At 38.9% G+C, this 25,492-nt stretch overlaps 1 protein-coding gene across 1 annotated transcript in view; it reads left to right on the top strand.

The window, feature by feature from the left end:
* Positions 1-25,492, top strand: part of Pclo (piccolo presynaptic cytomatrix protein) — a gene marked incomplete at its 5' end in the record, with an annotated part of 335,712 nt that overhangs the window by 239,376 nt on the left and 70,844 nt on the right. The window contains 6 exon segments of the mRNA XM_013510507.1: positions 13,627-13,735; positions 14,268-14,335; positions 15,403-15,617; positions 18,858-18,908; positions 20,345-20,469; positions 23,026-23,052. Of these exon segments, the coding sequence (XP_013365961.1) occupies positions 13,627-13,735; positions 14,268-14,335; positions 15,403-15,617; positions 18,858-18,908; positions 20,345-20,469; positions 23,026-23,052 (595 nt within the window).

The raw sequence follows: 25,492 nt of genomic DNA on the forward strand, positions 1-25,492 counted from the left end.
AAAGTTCAAGTGTCTAATTTAAAAATAAACATAATCCACATTCATTCAAGAGAGAAAACTGAAGTGAACCTGAAATTACATTTGAATTGAGCAATCCTTAAGACTTCCACTAAAGATTTCTGATCTTCAGAACTCGTAATTTTGCAATTTATAAAATTTATTTACCTGAAAATCATTAAGAACAATGTGCATGGGATAGAATGTTTTAATTTTTATTAATTATTCTATTTATTTTCTCAAAGGTTTGCCACATTGCCAATTCAGGCTTTGCCATGAACACAGATCCTGTTTCCGGAGTCCAGTTTTTGTGGAACACACACCCATAATTCATTTAGGATTTCTAGCCTTGCTTTATTTATTCCTCAATCATAGGCCTATAATAAAACACTTGGAAATATTTCTACTAGATTTATGACACTGTCTTGATTGTCAGTTCTTATATACCATCTTAATATTGTTTTCTGTGGAATAAAATTAACATAATAAGTGCTCTCCTTTCCTTCCCCTGTAAGAGCTGCCCCTGTGTTCAGTGCCAACCCTCTAGGATAATAAAGCCTCACTCCTTTCATAGCCAGTGCCTCTGTAGTCCAGTGCTCACCACCACGTGGTATCCTCAAGCACTTCCCTTGCTCAAACTAGTGCCCTTCCTGGTTCTGTGTGTACCTGTGTGTGCGTGTGCATGTTTGTGTGCCTATAGCTGTATGCTTTATACACGGTGTCCTGAAAGTGTAGGGCTTCACATTTACATCCTTAATAGATTATATGATAATTTTACAGCAGTATTTAGTTGAAAACATTTATTTTTATGCCTCATGTAAAACTGAACATTACTGTAACAACACCAAATGCATATCACAGAAGGCTCTGTTTTCTTTTAATTTAAAAAAAAAATCATGACCAATGATATTTTTAAATGTATTTATTGGAGGCAATGAAAATGATTGATTTATCCATATTTTGAATTCAATTATTATCTAAGGAAAAAATGTTTCCTATTTGACTAAGATAGCTAGGCAGGGTGGTACATCGTTAATGTAGATAATGTGCGTGTTTGTTTGAATCATTAAATTTCTCTGTACGGTGGATTCCAGATAACCCTGAGAAGTAGTGACCTCTTCTAGGTATAGCTTTGCTTTCTGTAGTTCTAAATATAGATGTGTGTAGACCGAGCCCTTAGTGCATCAGTACCGTCTTCCAGAGTGCTGAAAGCATAAACAGCTGCGGAATTCATAGGCTGTGCTTTTTTTCTGCCGGAAGCTACAGAGCTGTTGCTCAGGGAAGTTTGACTATGTCTACTGCTTTCCCTGCATCTGTGCATTTCTCCTAGAAAAGGCTTTTCAGGCTCATCAGGGTCTGACGTTTTAGCATTTTAATGGCAGTCAGTGGCATAAACTCTAATCAGGATGACTCTGGGGAAAGCTGTATTGGCAGATTTCCAGTAGATTTTTGCTCTCTGGCATTATCCATTTAAAACATATTGACCCAGTCGTGTAGGTTTTCTGGTGCTCTTAAGGCAATGTCATTCTGAATATACTTGCTTGGCAAAAAAAAAAAAAAAAGTCCAGTACATTTTCAGTTATTGTTCTGGTTATTTTAAAAAATATTTTCACTCGGTCTTTTTTGAAAACTCTTTAGGAGAATAGTCTATCTCGTTTAACAATGGAGGGAAGTGTTATATTTCAGAATGCTGAGAAGTAGCAATAATTATTATCACAAAAGTATTAGATTATACTCAAGAAGCTGGATTTAAAACACTCCCAATCTTGGCTTGTATGCTATCTTCTAAAATAAAAGCTCAAGTTTCCATTAATCAAAAATTTCTCAATCAATCTTTTAGTCTTATATCAACAGTGGTTTTCTTAAAGAATTCAGTTAATTAGATAGGAAGGATCTTAATCTTCCAAAATTTTGAAACTTATTTCACAATAATATTTAGTAAATATTCTTGAACAAACACTGAACAGGGTGATCTATAACTCATTATTCTTCCTTTTAATTACATAAGATTAGACAATGCTAGAGATTTAATTACAAATCTAAATAAGTTTCTAAAGAACCATTTTCCACTATTTGTGTCAGGTTTAAAATTTTAACAGTTTGGAGCCGGGCGTGATGGCGAATGCCTGTAATCCCAACACTCGGGAGGCTGAGGCAGGGGGATCGTTGCGAGTTTGAGACCCGGCTGACCTACAAAGTGTGCTCAAGGCCAGCCTGAACTGCACATGGAGACCTTGTCTCAAAAAGACCCAATAAATAAATAAATAAATAAACAAATAAAATAAAATAAAATTTTAACAGTTTTTAAACTAATAGTGTTGAAGTTTGAAGTGTTCACTAATATTGGAATTTTAAATAGTGTGTCGTATTTTCTCCTGATTTGTCCTTTGTATTGGTATTTCTCTTTGAGCTAATTTGGATATCTAAAAGTAATCTAGAATTTGAAATGTTTAATTACAACTTTCCAGGTTCATTTCAAATTTTTATCTGTGGATAAGTGATTATAAATTTTTTTTGTTTCACAATATCAGTATTAAATTCATACTCATCAGCTCTTGACAAATGGGGTAAAAAAATGGGTATCTCCTCTGTTCCAGACTTTCTCCCTAGAGCAACTACTTTACTTGGTGAAATTGACTCTGTATCGTTACAATTCTAGAAAATTTTGAGTTTGTGAAGTTAAAAATCTCAACTCAAAATAGTAAGCAAAGCATGGAATCCTTTGCTCCCTGACACATCTGCTCTGATTAACTTGCACTAAAGTGCTGAATGCGTTTTGTTCCCAACTTTGTGCATTTTTACTGGAACAACTCAGTTGTTGAATTTCTCATTATGCGGTAACTGCAGAAAGCCAGGGTCAGGTCTTCACTGACCACTGACAGCAGTCTTGAGCTTGCAGTCTGGCCCGGCGCCCCACTGGGAAGATCGCCTTACTAGAGTGACCCAAAGCATTTTCCTTGTCCTCATCCCACCTACTAATGTGCCCAGCTCAGCCCCTCGCCTCTGCGATTCCTCCTGTGATTAGAGCGTGGAGGTTGGCTGGGCAGCATGCCTCTTCGCGTTCACAGTTTAAATACGCAATGTAACATTTAATCAAGCCCAGACATGTAATTTTCATGACAAATGTTTGAGTATGCAGAAAAATACTGCAGAAGATAATATGGCCAACAGACATGTACAATCCTGGATTTTTGTCTTAAACATTTGGCCGTATTTGTTTTAAAAAGAGATGAGTGTCTGTAAATCAGTCAAAGCCTCCTGCAGCTGCCTTTCCTCACACAAGCTCGTCACTCCTCCTGGGTGAACCGCCAGACCTCCTTTTGGTTGCTTTTCTTCAGTGTTATATATGTATCTATAGCTAAGTAATGGTTCACTTTCTTGTTTACAAAATATGAACAGCATCTTACTGTATGTGTCTTTCTATCACTTTTTATGTGTGTGTCATATGAAGTTTTTGAGATTTATCCAAATCAAAGGTACACACTCATTTAAATACTGGGTAGAATTCTGTTATTTAGCTGCAGGAAAGAATTTTATTATTCTATTCTCAACTACAATATAAACGTCCCCTGGTTATTATTTATTTTTTAAACTATTCCAAACAATGCCGCAATTAATTTTGGAAGTCATTTCCCTGTGCATATGCACAAGTTTCTTCTACGGTCGTGTCCGTTTTCTGGGTTATGGTGCCGACTGGTCTTGGTGAGGCTCAGAAGAGCTGTGTGGCTCCTTTAGCTGCCCTCCTGTTCCTAGCTGTCCTCTGAAAGGTTAATCCTCTTCAGTATACTCATGGCCAAAACTCTGGCTTCTTGTTTCTTTGCATCCTTGTTCTGTGTTCCCTGTCTGTCCCTTCAGTTCTGATGCCCAGTGACAGCCTGCCGCTGCTTTCGTTTTCCTTCCAGGTAGGGTGCTGTATCTGATCGGAGTTTAGCAGTCATTAACTCTTTGGTTCTTCCCGTCTGTGATTTGCCTGTTCTTTATCCTCATTATTTCATTGGGTCATTTTAATATATTCTTTTGACATTTTTAGTGATTCTTCATGTATTCTAGATACAATCTTTTGTCAAGTATAGGCTAGAAATGCCTCTTTCAAGCACTTACTCTTTAGTTTCTGGGTTTTTTTTAAAGAAGGTGTGATTTTAATAGAGTTAAATTTGTAAATGTTTTATATTATTTAAGAAAATATTCATGATCTGAAATCGTAATTATATTATATATTTCCTTCTAAAAATTGTAAAACTATACGTTGCGTAAATGTCTGTAGTCATATAATTAAGATGCTGTTTGTGTGTGATCTAGATGATATATTTTATATTTTATTTTATTTTTTTATTTTTTATTTTTTTGTCTTTTTGAGACAGGGTCTCACTATGCAGTTCAGGCTGGCCTGGAGCTCAGTTTGTAGCCCAGGCTGGCCTCGAGCTAGCAACAATCCTCCTGCCTCAGCCTCCTGAGTGTTGGGATTACAGGTATGCGCCACCACGCCTGGCTTCTAAATTTTATATTTTAGCTTTGTTTTCCTCCTCAAGATAGCCAATGAATTTCCAGCACACCATTGTTTGAATAGCAAAGCATTACTTCAATTAGCCTACAGTATTATATATTACATACTGATTTTCGTGCGAGTATTTTTTCTGAGTTCTGTGCTCTGTGCTGTGGGTCTCTATGGGTCTCCTACACTCTCCCACAGTGATCTTTTATATTGAGTTGTGACACAGGGTAAGAAGAGCCAACATATTTTGGTTCTTAAAAATCCTGTAAGAATAATTCCTGACCTTTTGATCTTGCATTGAAGTTTTAGAATCAGGTTGTCAATTTTCATGATAATCTATGATGATTATGATGAAGGTATAGATTAATGTAGAAAAATACACTTTTATATGTAGTCATATCTGTGACTATACAATATTTGCAATGCCAAGCCTTTGGTGTGCTTAGAGTTTGAATCGTTATATTCTGAATCAATAAAATGAAGTAAGTTAGAACACAAAGTCTAAAAATAAGCCCATGGCAACTGCTTAGCGTTTAAGAATTTTGTGTTTTTAATACCAGTTCACACCAACATTATTATGTCTTTGGAAAAAGCAAGTAAAAATATTTTAAAAATAAAACTGGAAATGTAATGAATAAATCTAATCATTTACGTGCACATTGTTAGTTTTGATTTTTATATAATCAACAGATTCCTTGGCTTGTTCTCCAAATTAATTTTTCCTGTTTTCGTGTTGAACTTCATAGTTGTGAAATACATTACTGAAAAAAATTGTATAATTTTGATAAGAGAACTATGAATCCCTTAATACTAAAGATATCTTTTACCCAATGAGCCAAAATCAGTTTTTATGTAATGATAGGATGACTAGAAGTTAATTGAGTAAAATCTTTTGAGGCTAACATTTTTATCATTATGATGGACAAATTTGTTTGGAAAATTGTTTGGAGTTAGGGTAGGAATATAAGGTTAAAATATGAAGTAATTTGAAGAACATTCTGAATGAATCAATGGGAAAATGCAGTGGCAGGCAAAAGTTAAAATCAGTGATATAGGGTGTGTATTTGTGGGTTTATCAAGAGCTACATAGCAGGAATATCTAGCAGACCCACAGACCTGTGCAGGAGTGAGAAACATCGTTGTTTGTCCATACACTAGTCTAGGAGGACTGTGCCTAATCCATTCCCATTCATGGATATTTAATATCCTTAGTTTACAGTTGCTTCATTGTATGTAGGTGGTTGATACTGATCTAACCAGCCAGCTCTTCTTCAAGATGAACTGATAATTTCTGGCAAAAAAAAAAAATGCTGTTGGATTTATTGTTGAGAATCAGGGATTGGAATGAGTGTGATGTTTTGGGAGTGATGGTTTTGCTTTTAGAACCTGGCCTGTGGAAGTCCCTGCCTTGAAGAAGCCAATGGCAGAAGATCTAATTCCAGTAGCGTAAGCGAGGACACACTCCTGTGTGACTCAGGGCACACTTTCCAAGGCAAGCAATTCTATGCGTGCTCATGCTTTTCTGGCATATGTTACAGATGTCAGTGCAGTACTCAAGGTCGGAGACCAGGAAACACAGCACACAGATGTGTGAGCCTCCTTGTTCTTGTTCCAGGGAGATCACCAGGTACGGACTGGTCTTAGCATGAGTCTTCTCACGATGCCCAGCAGCTGCCGTGCCAGGCACACATGACCCAAGATGGTACTTCATGGGGACACACAGATTTCCCAATCAATATTTAGGGCACTGACTAAATATTGGAGAGAAAAATTCAAATTGTTGGTACCTGGACTTATAGGTTATAATATATATTTTAGGTTGCAGCAATATCACACTTACTACATCAGGATTTTAGAGATTAGTTATATTCACAGGTCAATATCCACTCCCTTACCCCTTTTCCATTTGTTCTCATGTTTAACTGAGGAGAATTACATTTGAGTCATGATCTTTCTGATAGATTCCATAAAAGAGTTTATGAATTGTCCTGTTTTTATACTACAATACCCCAATACTAATTTGATTGCTGTTATCCACAAAGGTAACAGACATCAAAATATTTAAGTGTATTCAAGTGATACTGCTCCTTGATTAACAGCTATTTCCATAGTTAAATTTATTCATTTGTCTAACAAATGCACCATGTAATACACTTCATTTTAATCAACTTAGAGTGAATGTTTTGGAAGCAAAAGTACTAAATTCCTTCGTTAACATCCATTCCAGACATCTACCCACTCAATACTTCTAGCATTCACAGTGATATATACAGAGTGCATATTTTTAGTCAGATAAACCACAATTTAAAGTCGAGAGCTAGTACTGCATACTTGGATAACTTGCCTAACTTTTAGTACCTGGGTTTCTCAGTTGGAAAATTAGAATGCTAACAGTCTTTACAAGCTGTTATCAGATTTTGAAATAATATATCAGAAACATACAGTGTTTGACACATTCTAAATGGTGCAAAAACTCTGCTTAGTTTGAACTTTGGAGATCTGTGTAGAATATCTGCTATATTAGCTTTGAACTCTGTATGTGCCTATATACAGACTCTTTGTATGTGCCTTGGTAATTGGACCAGCCTCAGGCCTGAACTCTGCACTGCAGGAGTATGTAACATTATTCATGGGAAAGTCATCAAGCATGTAGTCAGAGAACTCTGAATTAACCCTTTCTCATAAATGTCAGCAAGTTGTGTTCTCTAAGTCTCTTCTGATCTCACCTGAACAATTAAAAATTTTTAAGATCTACCTTAGAGCCATAATGAGGATTAAAGGAAATAATATCTTTTATAACTTTAGTGCTATGAATTAGCTATAGAGGCTGTTTCATTAAGGATAGGTTAAATTATTTTCATGGATGACTAGGAATCTTGTACAGTCCAGTTTCTGTAAGGGAACATTTAGCTGCTAGAGTTATCTGACATACCATTGTAGAGGGAAAGTTGGATCAGGATCTGAAAGAATAAAACTATAAAATAAATTTGAAAAACTATGGAAAGCATGTCTGTAAGACAAGAAAACCTGTTTCCTTTACTAAGGGTGTGTCAGTGGGGTTTTTCATTGTGCCATATGTAGCATTTAATTTCATTGAAAGCAACACCAAAGTAGAGACACACATACGCACATACGCTGGTCTGTTCTGCATGGGTTTGGACCAGTGTTGTCCCCAGGCAGGGCCACAGGACAGTCTCTGTCCAACCCCAGGATTCCAAGTCCCATCCCAGTAGTTCTGGGAGCTGATCTAAGTACCTGAGCACAAGCACTGTCCACACTTATGTAGAGCACTCAAGGCTTGTGTTTATTCCACTGACTGGCCAATTTCTAATAGCACAACAGAGTTTTGAGATCTGCTGCCTTCCAGATACAGTGTTCACAGTGGAAGCAAAACACTATTCCATGGGAACTGAGGTTTCAACACTCAACAACCTCACATTACAGGTGTTTCATGACATTTCTCTAAGTGTTGAGGAGAAAATGTTTCCTTCTACTTTCTCTTAAGCTACATTTTTTTTAAAACTCTCTATTCATTCTTAAAATCCTTATTATTGTCAGAGTTTGAATTTGCTGAGTGACTTTATTAGGCCATTCTTTAAAAAAAAAAAAAAAAAAAAAAACAGCCCTGCTGCAAGCAACTCTCAATACATGGTGGTAGGGATCCCATTTCCCCGCTTGGTTCTGAGTCCGTGGCCTAGCATCCACTTTAATAAAAGTGAAAATGTTCTCAGTGGCCTGCACACTTCAACCTCGGTTACTCCAACTGAATTCTTACGGTCCTCTCGTGTTCACCCAGTCCCAGCCCCACCAGCCTCCCTTCTGTCCTGGCACACACCTGACATTCTTCCTGGGGACCAGGTGTGGTGGGGTGCACTGTCATCACAGCACTCTGGGAGACCAAGGCAGGAAGATTACAAGTCTGAGCCCAGCATGGCAGTGTAAGGATATAGGAAGATTTGTCTCAAAATAAAAACAAAAAAGGGCTGGGGATGTGCTCAGTGTGAAGGCCCTGGGTTTAATCACCAACACTACAAAGAAAAAAGTATCTTGAATGAGGTAGAAAGTAGAAGCAAGGGAAGCACTTAGGAAGCTGTAGTGTGGAAACAGCCAAGGCCTTACCTGGGAGCAAGTGGGCCAGGGCGGTGGGTAGTGTGGTAGGGAGCGGTGAGTGCTGTGTTATATGCTGGATGTGCACCAGTGTTCAGCTCAGCAACAGTGGCTTAAACACCCTGGTCACTCATTCCTGAACATTGTGTTCACATTTGGCAAGCCAATGATTTCTTCAAACTTACATCTGTGCATATCGTAATATTGGCATCCAAGGCATACATCTTGCTTTCAGTTTGGTGATAAATCTACATTCTTTATACGTGTGTCTGTATGGCTGTCCAGATGCCAGTTCAGTATTTTTTATTCTCGCCCTTGGCGATTCACATCTCACTAGGACAAAAGTTGGCCAAGAGCCACACTCATTAATGTTTGGGAAGAAAAATAGCTGTGTAAGACTTCTTTATTTATGACTATTATGCCTTGCACAGTATCACTTTAAAAATTTGGGAAAATAAAAATGAATGAAGTTTCTCTCATTATTTTACAGTTCCTAGAAAGCTTGCAGTAATGAGCTCTGTAAGTGGATATAAGGGCTGTATTGATTTGAAGAACCTGATGCTCAACAATCCTTTTTTATTTTTAATCATGATAGCATTTTCTAAAAATTGTATTTAATGTAAAAATGTAAGATCACTTTCTCTTCTAAATTCCTGTTTTCTTAACCAATTTCCTGGCTTTCAATCTATCCCTGATTTCACTCGTTTACTCAAGAAATGTATGAAAAAAGAAAAATGTACGTAGCAGGAATGCAGAAAGTCACAGAAAGGCCATGGACACAGTTACACAGGTGCAATAAGGTGTATGGAGTCACACAACACAAGCATGCAGAGACACATGAGGGACTGTGGTTGGCCCACTGAAGCAGGATGCATCACAGGGAGGATGGCAAGTCCTGCCCACCACGCGGCCTCCGCAGGGACCTGGGTATCCCTGTGTGTACAGTTACCAGGCCTCCCTGCCTGTGACCCCACTGAACCCCATCCCCCCAGCCTACCAACTCCTGACCAGTACCCCCAGCCTGAAGCCACCCCAGAGCCCATCGCTGGTCCCTGAGGCTCCTCCTCCTTGTTGAGGGGTGCCCAGAGCCTAGTGCCTCCTTTGACATGTACTAAGTGTTTGTGGGTTTAGTGTGGCTAGTTTTATCTTAACTGAATACATTAATTGATGGTGATTATGCAATGAAGTCTGAGGAATTAGCTGTCAAGTTAGAATGTATAATTGTTCTGAACAACTTAATCATAAAAGAACCCTTTAGGATGTCAATATTTCTAGATTTAGGTACCAAATAAAAAGACCTTGTTTTCAACTATTCTAAAATATGATTTCTGAAACTAAGATTTTTTTAACTGTAAAAATAGGCTTATATACCTACCCTATCATTTTTATTAGCTTTCTCTGAGGATAAAATGAGAAAAGGTGTGCAAAATTACTTTGTTATTGGTTTTTATTACGTGTGTTATATAGGTGCTGCCTTATATAGCATGAACACAAATGAAATGGTTCTAATTTCATTCCTTTTAACTAAAAATACTCCTTATCATCCAATGGCACACATATGAATGTCATCTATAACTTATCTATCATTGTATCACCATTATTTTTATAGCTATAATCATGTTTGCTTATGAGTTAGGAAAATTATTTCTCTACATGTACTTTGGAGAGCTGAAGGGAAAGTATCTGAATCTGTTCTATATCATTTGACAGATGTGTTGTTAAACTGTTTTATTAGAAAATTCTCATTTTTCAACAGAAAATCAATTATTGTACAATACTTATATACTATAGTATTGATTGATAGCATTTGAACTTGAATTCTATTTATTAAAAGTGATTGAGAAGTTTTGGCATGGAATTTAGCCCTTTCATACCATTTATGATTTGTTGAACATCTATCAGATCAAAACCCCCCTGCATCAAATTCTCACTTCATCCCACACCAGCCTTGTGGGGTCATGCAAGATTCTTTGTTGTTTTGTGTACTTATATTCATTCACTTATCCATTCATTAACTTGTTCATTTTCTTCTGCTTTCTCTCATTTTCTTTTTCCCTTCTTGGGCAACTAATATAATCTATCTGATGCCTATTGCTTACTTGTAAAATATATTTCATTTTATGTGCATGTCATGCAAATCCACATAAACAGCATTTCTCCAGAGAGTACACCCTATTTCTCACCTGGCGCAGATTTTTGAGATGGATCCACCTTCTGGTATTAACCCCTGGTGAGGTCTGTTTCCTCCAACTTCTGCCAAACAGTTCCATAATTAGCATCTATACCCTCCCAATGCCCACATCTCCTGATTCCGCCACAACTGCATATCCAAGAAGGGAATTTCTGGAAACATATGCTTTTAATTTAACTGGTTTCTGTGAGGTTGCCCTAAGAAGAGTTTCACTCACTTGGCTCTTATTAGGCTACTCGCACCTTTACAAACTATAAACGGGCTGCTGTTTCTGTGCTCGTCCCGATGCAGTCCCAGCACTGCATCGTTTGTGATGTGGAGCATCCCAGGGGCCAGTCCCACTATTTTAGATGGACTTGCTTTCCTGCTTTCTAGTTCAGTTCATTCACTGCTGGCGTGGAGTAGTGCCACTGTTGTTATGTTGACTGTGTGTCCTGCACCTTTGATAAATCTAGTTGTCCTAAGGTTTTTGTGGAGTCTTTGGGGGCTTTCTGTATATATAAGATCATGCACTCTGCAAACTGAGGCTTCGCTTCTTTTCCTACTGAGATGCCCTTCAATTCTTTCCCTTGGCTGGTCTGGCTAGGACTTCCCGTACTACATTTAGTGAAAGTGGTGAACTGGCATGCCTGTGTTTTTCCAGATATTAGAAAATGTTCAGGTTTTCCCATTTGGTACAATGCCTTGTATTATGTTGGGGGAATTCCCGCTGTACCTAGTCTGCTCTTTATTTTTGTCATGAAGGGATATTGAACATTATCAAATGTCTTTTCCTTCATTCTGCTGATGTGTTGTATCAATTATATTATCTTTTTAATCATGGAGTATTTAATTGTTACAACCTATAAAATCACTTTATAGAATAAATACAGAGTTGTCAGTATGTTCCGTCCACAGTTCATTATGGCTCGGACAGGACTGGTAGGAGGCTAGTGAGAAGTATGAAGGAACTCTGTGTAAGCGGCTCCCTTTCCTGGAAGATCTCACCGTGCCTGAGCCAGGATCAGCGCGCTCACAGAACCTTTTGAGCTGCAGCACCGCACCCACCAGCTAGCGTGAGAACGTGTGGAGGGGTTTGGCTGCCAGCTATGGGACCGCGTGGGTCACGTGGTGCATGGTGTTAGCTGTGTATCTAGATAGGATTCTGGCTATCTGTGTAATTTTTCAGCAGTTTTTGAAGTAATACTAAATAGTTTTATGACTAGGTACATATTTCATTTCACTGGATAATTATGTTTTTCAACTTGCCCTTTATTTTAGGATGTAAATCTTGAACAGCTAGATTCACAGAAAAAGAATGAAAATCTATGACTTTCTTTGCAAAGAATATGCTCCTGCAAAAATATGACAATGCAATTTCTGAATTCATTTATTTTAATTCAAAGTCATCTGTTTATAAATGTACTTTTTCTCTGACCTTAAAAAAGTGCTTTATTTTCTTCTTTCAGTGTGCCATAGTTTTCTTTAGAGGTATTGTCACTGTCTGTTACATAATTTTCTCATTTTATGTGTACAACAGCCTGGGATGGTTGAAATAAACCCTAAGGCCACCTGGAGATAAAGTTTTCATGGAGTAAGGTATCGAAAAGTCATTTTCTGTTTGTGTTCCTCTGAGCCTTCTTACGACTTCCTCTGGTGCTTCGCTGTGATGTACTACATTTCCCTTGCTGGACTGCAGCTGGCAGTGTGCTTTCCAGGGTGTTTCCTCACCGACTCCTCATGCCTTGTGCAGTTTCCCAGTGAGCTCAGCAGTGGGCAGTCGGGAATTTCACACAGGACAAAGCTCATGAAAAACCCAATTGTTCAGTAATTACTAATTTTTTAGAAATTACACTATATGTATGGTATACAGACATTTTTCTCAGATCAAAGTTATGCATATTCACAAAAGTTTTGGCACTGAGTTGGATGATCTCATCTTTTATGCAGATCCCATACCCACATCTTAGGACCACGTAAGTCATGCCAAACATATATCCCTAAATTATTTTGAATCTCATAACATGGGCCAAAGAGACTATATGTAAAATATTTAAATATTGTGTTACTATTTTATTTTTGTATAAAACTATCTCTTTAGACAGAGAGGAAAGTGAAACACCCTGGCCAGGCCAGCTACATAATTTATGGGACTCAGTAGAAAATGAAAATACGGGTGCTTTGTTCAGGCACTGTTACAGATGTCAAGATAGCAACAGCAGACCATTACACCAAGTACCGCGCCTTTCTGCACACAGGGCCTGTGCTCCTGCACTGGGTACAGACCCAAGCAGCTACCCTTCCTGAAGCTTCCTGCTGTTTTATTCAGGACTGTCTCGTGTCCAGTGAGAGAAAAACTGAAAATGCGTTCTATTTAATCTGGAAAGACGTAAGGTACTTTCATCTCTAGAGGGGAGTTTCACCAGGAAATCTTGATGATGTTTTTCTGAGACTCCCATTCCATGATAAAACATGAAAGTTTGCGCTCTTGTAAGAGCTTCCTCTCTGAGGGAGAATTCTACTGGTAGCAAAATGATTGTGCATTCTCTGTACAAAATTGCTGCAAGCAGTCTATATTCAGTACTGTGTTCTTTGTAGACGTGTGAGCAGAATGCATGTGTTTGACAATATTTCATGAGTTTTCAGAAGCAAAAGTTTGCATGTTGTATTACATATATGTTGTGTGTTCAGGTAAGTTGATGACAGCAAACTGCAGAATGTTGCAGAGAACTTCGAAGGGGTTTTCTCTGACCTGGTGTGCTGCGCTGGCTTTTAAGTGCAAAGAGATACCTCTCGTTTCCTGTGAACCCAGAGCGGAGAACACACACATTTGATTTTATTCTCCAATTTGCCTTTACAGGGATGCAAGTACTGGAGTGGAATGGAATCCCCTTAACTTCTAAAACATACGAAGAAGTACAGAGCATCATTAGCCAGCAGAGTGGGGAAGCAGAAATATGTGTAAGACTGTGAGTTTTTCCCCATCTTTCTGTTTCCATTTTTTGGCTATTCATGGCTCTTTTAATTTAAAATTGTTAAGGTGGAACCTTTGCCAGGCAGCAAGTCCTTCAGTAATTAGAGAAAGAAGCGAATACAAAGTTTATAGATTTCTTGTGTTCAGAATCAAAGACCAAAGCATAGACAGAATTCAGCTGACTTAGTTTCTGAATAAGTCAATAGCTCTCTTTCTTTTCATACATTTATTGAAACATGCTTCATTTAAATGAAAGCCTGAACCCATTTAGATTTCATGGATGTGTAGGGCATTTCAAGATGAACTTACACTTAATCCATAAAGATTTCACCTTAAATGTCATTTTTATCAGCTCTGACTTTTAACAGCATTGCAAATACCTACTGGGATACAAGGGTGAGCATGCTTTGGAGTTGCTTTTATCATAACCACTTCTCATTTATCTCCTGAAAACAATCAGGGCAGTTGGCAGAAAGTGCTTTGCCTCAGGCTTCCTCAATTTCGTAATGTTTTGTCTTCATTCTTAGGGATCTCAGTATGCTGTCAGACTCTGAAAATTCCCAGCACCTGGAGCTCCATGAGCCACCCAAAGCTGGTAGGTAGATGCATTTGCTTCCAGCCGTGGATGAAGAGCCAGATCCAGGCATGGTTTAGGGGCAGATGCAGCTGGCCGTGGAAGACACAGACACAAACACAGGCACAGACAAGGGGGTAGATTTGTATGTTTATATAATTGCGAACAAAACGGAAAGCATTGTAGCTATATTTTAGCATGCTAATGAAATGTTTGTATTAGATTTGATAAGAAATTCATATTAAGTCCTTGCTGTGTGAGTTCAAACTTTTAATTCTTTAAATATGAATTCATCCTGTGAAAGTGATGCATGGAGCCACATCTTTTGATCTTGCATATTTTTAGTTAATATTCATTTCCTTTAAGCATAACAATATTTTTCTTTTTTGTGGGGTGGGGTGTGGATGCTGAGGATTGAGCCCAGGGCCTTGTGTGTGCCTCGCTAATGTTCCATGTCTGAGCGACATCCCAGCCTATAACTCAGTTTTGAAATTTTATTCCAGTACTTTTTCATTGCCTTTTCATAAGAAATAGAAATCAACTTGTGAGTTCATAAGTTTAAGATAAAAAGACTTAAATCTTTCTTATGTACAATCTGCACATTTACTAGATTGGTTGTAAGATTTTAAATGCTACGTTTCCTTTATTTAACTTTGATTGAACACTTCCTATGCCTACATGCCAATTCTAGAGTCTGGGTCGCTGCATTAAAAAGAGTAGGCCAAGTCCTACAGGGACTTTAACCCCTGCCAATGTAAGTGAACTCGAGACTCTCCTAAGATGAAGGGGCAAGCAGCCTACCATACAAACATGTTCCACAGGGTGCCTAGGACATTGCATGATCCACACAGTTCTCTACTACACATTAAAAGCATTTTTCTGAAGACACAGTAGGAAACCCAGGCACCCTCTGGCCTTCCTCTTTGGCCACTCTTCTCTGGCCTCAACTCCCTTAGAGTCCCTCACGTTGATTTGAGAGTTTAGCTTAGGTTTTCAGTCATCATTTGCCTGTGTCACCTAGAACTCCAGTGAGTTCATGGTGCCAGACCTAGGCACTTGAGGCATGTGAGCCTCTCCTGTTGTTGCAGTGGATAAAGCCAAGTCCCCAGGGGTGGACCCCAAGCAACTGGCCGCCGAGCTGCAGAAGGTCTCACTGCAGCAGTCCCCGCTGGTCCTGGCGTCCGTCGTGGAGAAGGGGTCGCATGGTCACTCGGGCCCCACGTCTGCGGGATCCAGTTCTGTCCCCAGCCCTGGGCAGCCGGGGTCTCCGTCCGTGAGCAAAAAGAAGCACAGCAGCAGCAAGGTGAGACGAGTTCACGCTGACTTCCTTCTTTCCGGCTCTGCACCCTGCCCAGGACACAGGAAAAAAAAACAACATGTCCTCCAGGGTTTGGCCTGTGACTTCTCATTTCCTAATGGTGCAGTGAAACAAACACCTGCTTCCTCTTTGACTGTTTAGCTGATAACGATGTATCAGGGTGATGTATTACAATACCTTTTAAAATATTTCAGTAGTTATTATTATGAGGAGCTTGAGAAATGTGCCTGATATTTCCTGTGTTCTGGTTATTTTTCTTGGTGGTGGCATGAATCTGAGCTTCTCTGTGTCTCAGACATTAGTTTTGTGTCTTTTTGAAGAGATACACATTGCATTAGATATTATACTTTAAATAAAAATTAAAAATAGGTGTAGAATTGAGGACAATAAAAAAACAAGGAAACCCAGTAACACATTATTACCATTGTGAATTTTATCCCCAATTCCATGTTGATTAATTTCTTTCTTCATATATATCTTGCTTTGAAACAAATGTTTTCAGTACCATATGTGATGCTGGGGATTTAAAAAGGAACATGGGATTAATTTTTAAACTCAGAAAAGCAAATGACAGTGAGACAGTTTATAATTGTGTGATTATGTGACTTTCCTGTTTGGAAGGCATACCTGCCCTCCCTGTTTGGATGTCTCACCCTTGTCTCTGTGGGGCCTCTATTCTACCCACCCTGAGGGCCCCATCGAGTGCTTTTCCTTGGGAGGTTATTACAGTGAGCATTATGTTGTCAGCCTTCACCGGAGCCTTGTAGGAAATACTCAGTTTATTAGAGTTTCTAGCTCCCTCTGGTTTTCCACAGGCTCTTTTTTATGTCATTTCCATTTCAGGGATCATGATCCATAGCCAAGACACAAGGATGGGAAAATCCCATCCATCCGTACCAGGTGGACCAGTGGTTCCCAGCCCACCAACATCAGGATCAGCAGGGCACTTGTTTCTCATTATCTTCCACATCCTCCTAAGCACATAGTTGAAAAGCTTGAAGAGAAGAGTAGCAAAATAAAATAAATATCTGTGCATTAAAACATCACCAGTCACTTGCGGTCTCCATAGCACTGTGGGAGTACAAAATTGATTGAATGTAATTTGTTAACCTTTTGGACAATATTAAAGAAATGATAGTAACAGGTTTATGATGTGCAGTAATTTATTTATATGCCAAGAATGTGGTCCTGTGTAGTTTTACAGTATTTTTGCTAAAATACCAAGTTACATTGCTACACTGTCAAATAGAAAATAATTGTCCACAGTCCATCCCTTGAAGCTTCTTGCTTATACAAAAATGATTACTTATAAGTAACACTAGTTAATTAAAAATACTCTAAACGAGTGTTCCTAAGTAAGTGCAGGTAAAATCTAAACAATCCAAACAAGTATTTAAGCCACACACACTGGGAGTTTGTGAAGTGTTTACCAGATACTCTTCTTTCACCATTCATAATCTAGAATACCCATAAAATATGTTTGTTATGGAGCTGGGCAATTAAAAATCATCAGGAAGTGTGTTGTCTTCATTAAATGTCAGTATATTTACATGACCTCATGTCAAAGGTGCTGCAGTTCTCCAAAATAAATCAAAAGGAAATTTACCAATTACTTTTGCTTTCTTTGGGGGAGTGGCCCTATTTTTGAATTCTCATCTTAGTTATTCCTTGACCATCATGCGTAAAGTACAAAGATTCCTTCTGTTGGAAATCTTCAAGGTCCTCTCCTGTAGTTATTTTGAAATACATGGTATTTATTATAAACTCTCATCTCTCTTCTGCACTGTAGAACACTAGAACCTGCCTCTCCTCTGCGGACTGCGCTGTGGTTTCCTGTACCCAGCGTCTCTCTGCCCCTCCCTCGTTCTGACACTCACTGCTCTGCTCTCTGCAGAGAGGAGCTTCATCGCCTTCCCCCAGGGCATGAGGACTCCCACGTTCGCTTCTCTGTGCCTGGCTAAACGCTGAGCACCTCCACACGTCCATAGAATTAGGTGCCAAGTAACGACTTTAAAAATAAAATAAATAGCAAATACTACTTTGATAAATGTGCATGGTGTCGAAATGAGAAAACTCCTAATCTTGAATCAGATATAAATAGTTCCAAGAATTGTTGTGGATTTTCTTTTCTCTGGCTTCAATTTTCTTTTTTGAATTTAAACAGTAAGGTAATTATGAAATAAATGTCATCCTTTAATAACTAATGAATAGTTTACCCACTGAAGCCAGAGCACAATTTGGGTATTGATCAATGATACTTTTTAATAACTGAGCTGAACTAATAAAGGATACATGGCTTAGAAACCTTAACCTCTCCTCCAATAATTTCATCAATGATTACATTAATTTTATTATTGAATTGTTAATGAAATATGACTTGGATGAAAATTCTCTTTTGACTGCCCTGATTTCTGAAATAAAATAAAAAGGAAAAGGTAATTAACAAGTATATCAAAATAAATATTATGGATATTTCTGTTTTCCATTTAATTACTACAAGGCCACTATTGCATACATAGATGTTGATAGGGTTGTATGTGCAGGGTGGCGAGGTGGCCACCACTTTTGCACGTGTGGCCTCTACGTTGATGCCATAGTGTCTGAAATTCTCTTTCAGAACTGGGCCTGGGGCATGATCTGTGCTATTGTATAGTATTCTCAGGGAGCTGTAGCAAGTCAACAGCAAGCAGTCATTTATTCAGCAGTGTTAATCAGCTCACCAGACACCTCCTGACAGTAACTCCCAAAAGGAACACAGCCGGAAAAGTAGGAGAAAAGGGCTCCCCACTTCTGGGGAAGCCCTCTGAAAGGGTCAGGGGAGCGGAGCCCACGGCAGAGAACCAGAAAGAACTTTTATCACAGTTCTGTGTTCCTGGGAAGTTCTCGGATAAAAACTCCTTATTTTGTAGATCTTCAAAACCGTAACGTATTTACATGAGGTACTTTGAACCAAAAATGTTTATTCTTATAAGTAATCCAAAATAATCCTATAAAATTATAGTTACCACACAGGCTTTACAAACAGCAAAACAGATTTCTTTATGAATTTAAATATGTAATGAAAATTATATGTAGACTCTATTATTCTGAGGCAGCCAAATGGGTGAATTATATTTGTCAGGCACGGCTCTGACCAAATGGAAATTAACTTCAGAGAAAAGTTGCAATGATAAATTCTATGAATAGTTTATCTGTTCATGTAACATGTGCTCTTTAATCTTGCAGCCTACTGATGCAACAAAGGTTGTCTCTCATCCAATTACTGGAGAAATTCAGGTATGGCAGGTTTTAAAAAGTTCTCATGCTGCCATCTTTTTTATTTCTTTTTGCTCGGGTCCACTGAAATTGTAAATAAACTGCTCGAATCTTTCTTCTCCCCTAACACTATGTAATTATAAAAGGAAATGCAACTTGATAGCAGAGGATACTGAAGGTCAGGAGGGTTCTGCACCCATGTGGGAAGCCCAGCCCCTGCCCAGCTCCTGTGGGTGGCTTACATGCCTCTTTTCTGTAGGAAGTGTGTTTAGGGCTTCAGCAGTTACAGGCGAGCTCCAGGGCAGTGGAGAAGGGAGAGAATGGAGAGACCTGAAATCCGAGCAGACTCTCTGGTCAGTATTCTGCCTGAGTTCCTGTCTCAGCGCAGAGCTCCAAACTCCCTCCTGCCCCTCTTCTCTTAGTGCCCTTAACGTTCACAGTGCTTTCAGGAAGGGCAGGGACCCTGCAGACTGCCGTACCGAGTCGGGCAAGTAGAGATCCATTTTCTATCAGGAAACATGAGGTGAAAATTGTTCTAGGATCATCTTCATTGTAAATGAAGGTTTGACTCATTTAAATTTTCCTGTGTTCCCCATAAGCAGTGTGTGTCTATCATTAAAAAGTTAATATTTGTATCTTTGGATTTCCTCTGTGAAATACAGATCTTCCTGTTTCTACTGGATAAAGCCAGCAACAGCAGAGGGAAGCCTGGCTTATTTTAAATGACGTGAACAGACTCTTTCAATTATGAAAGGCAAAATTAGTTAACTCGATGTTTTGGGTTATGCCACTTTTCAAATATCCATTTGAGTTCTAATTCCTCTGCCGTTCTGTGAGTGTGCCACGATCAACGGGCATCTCTGAGACAGCGCCTCTTCTTCAGCTTCTAGAACTAAAAACTAGGCCTGGTTTATCCCAGTCTCCCACACTGCAAGAGAACAGGACCAGAAAAAGGAGCAACAAATTTACCATCAGAAAGTATAAAAGAGGGTGCAATAAAGCTACACATTCTTAACTATTTTTGCTTTTCAGTGCAACAGCTGTATCTTTTCCTAACTACCCACCCACAGCTAATCATCAGATGAAATGCATCTGACGATAAATTTTCCAGCTACTCCATGGATTTCATTGTGATATGAACAGGCACTGTTTTCAGAAGAGTAGAAATGTCTGCAAAAATGTAATCAGCGTTCACTGTATGATTTTCCTTCAGAATGAAGCTCAGCGAGGCCAGAACTTTTCACTGCCGAAGGAGTTAACAGCATGTTTACTAGGAATTACAACGTGTCCAGAGCTTCCAATTGCATTAGACATTCCCTGGTCTGTTCAGTTTCAAATAAAATGGAAATCAGGGCTGATGCTTCTTAAAAGATTGTAAATGCAATGTAGTAAAATGTCAAACGATAATGTAGTACATGTTTTGTTTGAAATTATGGACTCTTTTGCTTTCCCCAAAGCTTCAAATCAACTATGACCTCGGCAATCTCATAATACACATCCTCCAAGCAAGAAACCTTGTGCCTCGAGATAACAACGGTTACTCGGACCCTTTCGTGAAAGTCTACCTTCTTCCCGGGCGAGGGTAAGGAAGGGGCCGCGCATGTTCATGGGGGTGAGGGGGTCTCGCAGTGCGATGGTTCAAAGCCTGCCTCAGGTGCACTCTCTCCCTTTCCCTCAGCTTTCACCACAGGTCCTGTTCACTTCATTAGTGGATAAGGTGGAATTAAAAATTTATGATTAAGCCTTCAAGCGTCCTGGAAGATCAGTGATGTAGTAAAAACGTGCTTGTGGTGCCTCCTCTGAGGGACCCAGGAAGAAAGAAAGCAGCTAGGAAACTGGCTGTGGCAGACTTAAAGAATTAGCTTACAGTCTCAAATGTACTCGAAAAATCAGTTGTCAGCTGCTGTTTATTTACATAGGATGCGTGTGTTAACTGACGTATTTGATCTTCATTAGACTTCTTTGTGATGTACCCGCATGTATATGCATATTTCCAAACCAAGGCTTAACGCATAACCGTAAATAAGAATAATATTCAAAGTATCAGTTTTCATAGCCGAATGAAAACAATCTCTTTGACCCTCCTGTGCTATATATACATGGCTGGTGGAAAGTAAGCGCTCAGGGCTGGGCGTGTGGCTCAGTGATACAGCATGTGCTTAGCACGTGTGCGGCCCTGGCTTCACCCGCACCACCAAATCAAGTAAATAAATGGCAGAAAAGTGCTCTTTGGAGATGTTTAATTTTCATATAATTGATGCTAACTGCTATGTTCTGGTATGTAAATCAGCACTCAGCGATGGTTTCAAGACAGTGACTTGGCCTCTAAAGAACGTTATTCTCCATCTGAACAATGTCTATTAGCCAAATTAGCGTGCTGAAACCGCATGGGACCCACAAATGAGGCACATCATGGAGAGGCCTGGGTTGGTAATTTAAAGATACTGGCTTTATTTCTCATTTACTTGGCCTTAAATCTGGGGAGTGACATTTAAATATTATGTTTTCCCTGAGAAGTTCAGTTGTGGTACAGAAGCGGGAAGAGTAGGAAGATCCACCACGTGCCTCCCTCCGCTCCGGTCATCACCCTCACTCACCAGCCAGCTATGTCTCCTTTTTACCCTCACACACAACCCTCCTACAGTATTTTGGAGTAGATCCCAGCTATTGTGACTTCTTTGCAATTACTCCAGCATATAGTATTTCTAAAAGAATGACTCATTTTAAAATAGCTATAATATCACATATAACCATAATAATTTTAAAATTTACTTGTCTTAATTTTCCAATTGTTTTATAATATTTCCCTAGATGGTTTAAGGATGTAATAATATTTTTAGAGCATACTATCCATCAACAGCAAAATTTGTATTCTTTGTAAGTACACATGGAGTATTCACTAAAACTGTGTTCCTGGCTATAAAACAAATCCCAACAAATGTAAAAATATCAAAGTCATACAGAAAATGTTCTCTGACTGTAGCTGGTTTGCTTGAATAGGATCCAAATGGGAATTGTTCACTGCGTTTGCCTCTGCTCCATGCTGGTTATGTCACTGTGGGCAGTATCACCCATTTCTGAGATTCATCTTCCTAATGTCTATCTAAGACAGCTAAGGAAGAGAACTGTAAGTTTTAGTTTGTCTGAAGAAACAAATTGATACTATTCAGAAAATCTTTTGAAAATTGCTAGATGCTAGATCAAATTCAGTATACAGGCTTTAATTTCATCCTTCCTAATAATTCCATTTAGAAACTCAGAATTTTTTGTATCATAGGTCTAGTTTTAATTTATTAACGATTTTTAACTCTCATTAATTTTATATAGAGTTTACCCACTAGCTTCATAACCCAAGAAAAGGGATCCTTTCTTTTATGCTAATTTGTACATTTATGTAATTGTGTGTATATAACGTGGCTACATCTTTTAAAGTGAATGTAACAAAAATAACAACAAACCAAATTTCATTCTGATTTTGATTTTTCTCAGCAGATTTTTAGTGTTATTTAATGACTACACTAGGAAACCACTGCCAGGCATTGGCCTCTAATTAGCATTTTTTTAAAAAATGAATGAAAATAAAGCCCTGCCACTTATTTTTCGTCTTCTCAAATAATGTAGAGCAGTATCATCTTTTATACTACATGAGAGTAAATAACTTCCTTCTACCAGATATGTTTTACTTAGAGTTTTCAAACTTCCATAACCAGAAAGGGCATGCAGGTGGCATGAATGCCAGTCTACTCTGCAGTAAGCAGCATAGAAAGGTGAGGATGCAATGACATACAGAGGGCATTTCCTCCCAACATTGTCCTCCCGCGGACGTGTCCTCATCCAAAATATCCCTGATGTGTGGGTTTAGTTTAAAGGCAACTAATGTGCTGCTAATATCAAATTTGTAGTTCTTTCATTAAATTGTTGCAGTGGCCAAAGCATTGGGGTTTCTTGTACTTTTAAGGCATTATTTTCACATAGTTCTAAAATTGTCTCCTGCTTTATGTCCTTTATATGTTATGGACTAGCTCCTCTAACGAATGTTCTTCTATTTCCTTCTTTATTTCCCTTCCTAATGGTTTTCTTCCTGTCTTTTCTACTTGCCTGTTGTACCCTTCTCTTCTCGCTCTCGGAATCAATGCAGCCAAGTCATGGTTGTCCAGAATGCAAGGTAGAGTTCATTCTTTTTTAGTGTCAAGCTGTACTGTTATGTTTAGAGTCATACTTTTTGTATATTTATGTATTTTGACCTGCAATTCAACCTAGCCTGTAACTTTCTTTTTCTGCATTTTAATGTCTATTGAACTCGGTCTATAGCAAATCCTTCTTTTCTAAAGGGTATGTGCAGTGGGATACAGAAAAACAGAAAATGCTGAAAATATAGAAAAGATGAATAAGGACCTGTCACCCTGAATTAGATGCTACTAACATTTTCATTTACAATCTGTCCACTGAATCTTATTTTGCTTCTTGGCTGAAAATCATGGCTTGAATTCTCCTGGCTCTTCTATTACAAATAAAAATGTCCAGAGCCACTTTTTAAATGGACTTAACTGATCTGGATATCCAGTAGTAGATATATATCCCATCTCAAACACAGTAAGTGTCTCCCTCACTTGAATCTGATCTTGGAACATCTCCCTGTGTTATGCCTATTCACCAAAGATTTACCGTAGTCAGTGTGGGACTCCATATGTGCACATGCAGCGCACTGGCCAGGATGTACGAGTATCCCTTCTTTTCAATACTAGGGAACTGTTTCCTGCTATTTAAGCCATAACATATTGCATCATTACATTACCAACTAAGGTTATTGCTTAATACACAGCCAGAAGCATTATTGTGCACAGTTCTTGGTGCATTATATATTAAATGTGTTATTTAGTGGGGAAGGCTAATGATGTACCATCTGGCTATAGGGTGATGACAATTTTAATTCCACCTTGATTATTAATGATCCAGCCTTTGTTTTGTTTGTGATATTAAAATATGATATCTTTATTAATCCTGACAAGCTGTTGCCCACAAGGGGATGCTTCACATTTTTAAAGGCATAAATATTTGCATATTACAAACAAGGAGTAGTGGCCATAGCCCTGCCAGTACCCAGAATCTTTTCACTTCCTTGCAGCTGAGGAACGGTGGCAGTGAACTTTAACGTGGCAGTGGTTTCTCGTTATGTCTCATGCACTCCTCACGGCACACAGGCCAGGTGCCTCGAACTGATAAATGAAATGCAGTCATTTCAAAGAGATAATGTTGTTTTTAGAACAGACATTATCAATCACATTATTTGGAATTTCCCTGTCTTTTATCTAAAGAAACTAAGGGGATAGTTTCAGAATACTGTCTGTCTGTGTTTAATAACTGAGAGGAGAGCATGGTGTATAAATGTGCATAGTGACAGAATGAGTCTGGGATGCTCTGGACTACAATGTGGACGCTCTAAAAGTCATCCACCCATTTGCAGTTACTTTCACAGTACCTTTGGGAATTATTAACATGGGCAGGAATGACAAGGGACTGAAATTGTAAGTTAGTCCGTGGAGGCCAGTGAATAAAGTCCTTAAGAATTTAGGTTTTAGTTCAGCCCTACCACTTCAAAGCTAGGAGATTTACCTAACACTAGTTTTTTTATTCCTGCTAACTAGGAATAGTAATAGCCATCTTCACAGGCTTAGTGTGTGTGTGTGTGTGTGTGTGTGTGTGTGTGTGAAATGCGGGGGTTTATAAGCCAAAAGTGATAAGCACAGTGTCTGCCATCTAATAAGCTTTCAGTAAACGCCACTTGCTGTTATCGTTGCAAGTAATGTGTATAATTTTTATGTAGTCATTGGTCAGTTATGTCTGCAAAATTGAGAAATAGTATGTTTAGGCTACTCAAGTATATCAAATTAATCATCAACAGAATAAAGAAAATGAAACAGTTTTTCTCTAATAGCTAAAGGTAATGCACTAAAGCCAAAATAATGGAAGTGCTGTTAAGTCCTAGCCTACACTGGTCCGGTTTTCCCATCCCGTTTCACTTCCTCTCCCTGCCCTTCAGTGGACGTACTCACAGCACTAAGAGGGCAAGTGTCAGGCAGGACTGAGAGAATGACAAGGAAGGAGCACAGTGGTCCCCAAGCGGACACTGGGCTGGGTAACTAGGGAGTGGGAAGGTGCATCTGCGGGTCTCCTTTCTTAGGCTCGCTCTCCTCACACTGTCGGGCAAAGAGCAAAATCTTTTCCTTTAATGAGATTTTGCTTGATTGCACCTAGTTTTAGCAAGCATATCCTCGGAAACTCAATTACTGGCTACAGTTGCTCTAAATATCCTTGTTAGCCTATGAAACTATTTCCTCTGAGACCGCTATTATATATATTTGAAAGATGACGGCCCAAATTTAATTTCAGTAGATTTTAAAGAAAAACGAAGAAGCCCAAGCTTCTTAGAAGCACATGCACGTTTAAAGATCTGCTCAGCACATGCCTGCTTCCTCCAAGCTGTGTGCGGATACCGGGAGGCAGGAGGGTGAGCGGAGGCGGCGCAGCTGTGCTCCCTGCTCTGCAGGGGCGGACCGGCTAAGGAGACGCGGACAGGAAGGCACACCGCGCAGGCAAACCCGGCT

The sequence above is a fragment of the Chinchilla lanigera genome, unplaced genomic scaffold (genome assembly GCF_000276665.1).
Source record: "Chinchilla lanigera isolate Chin_1 unplaced genomic scaffold, ChiLan1.0 scaffold00009, whole genome shotgun sequence".
NCBI classification, from domain to species: domain Eukaryota; kingdom Metazoa; phylum Chordata; class Mammalia; order Rodentia; family Chinchillidae; genus Chinchilla; species Chinchilla lanigera.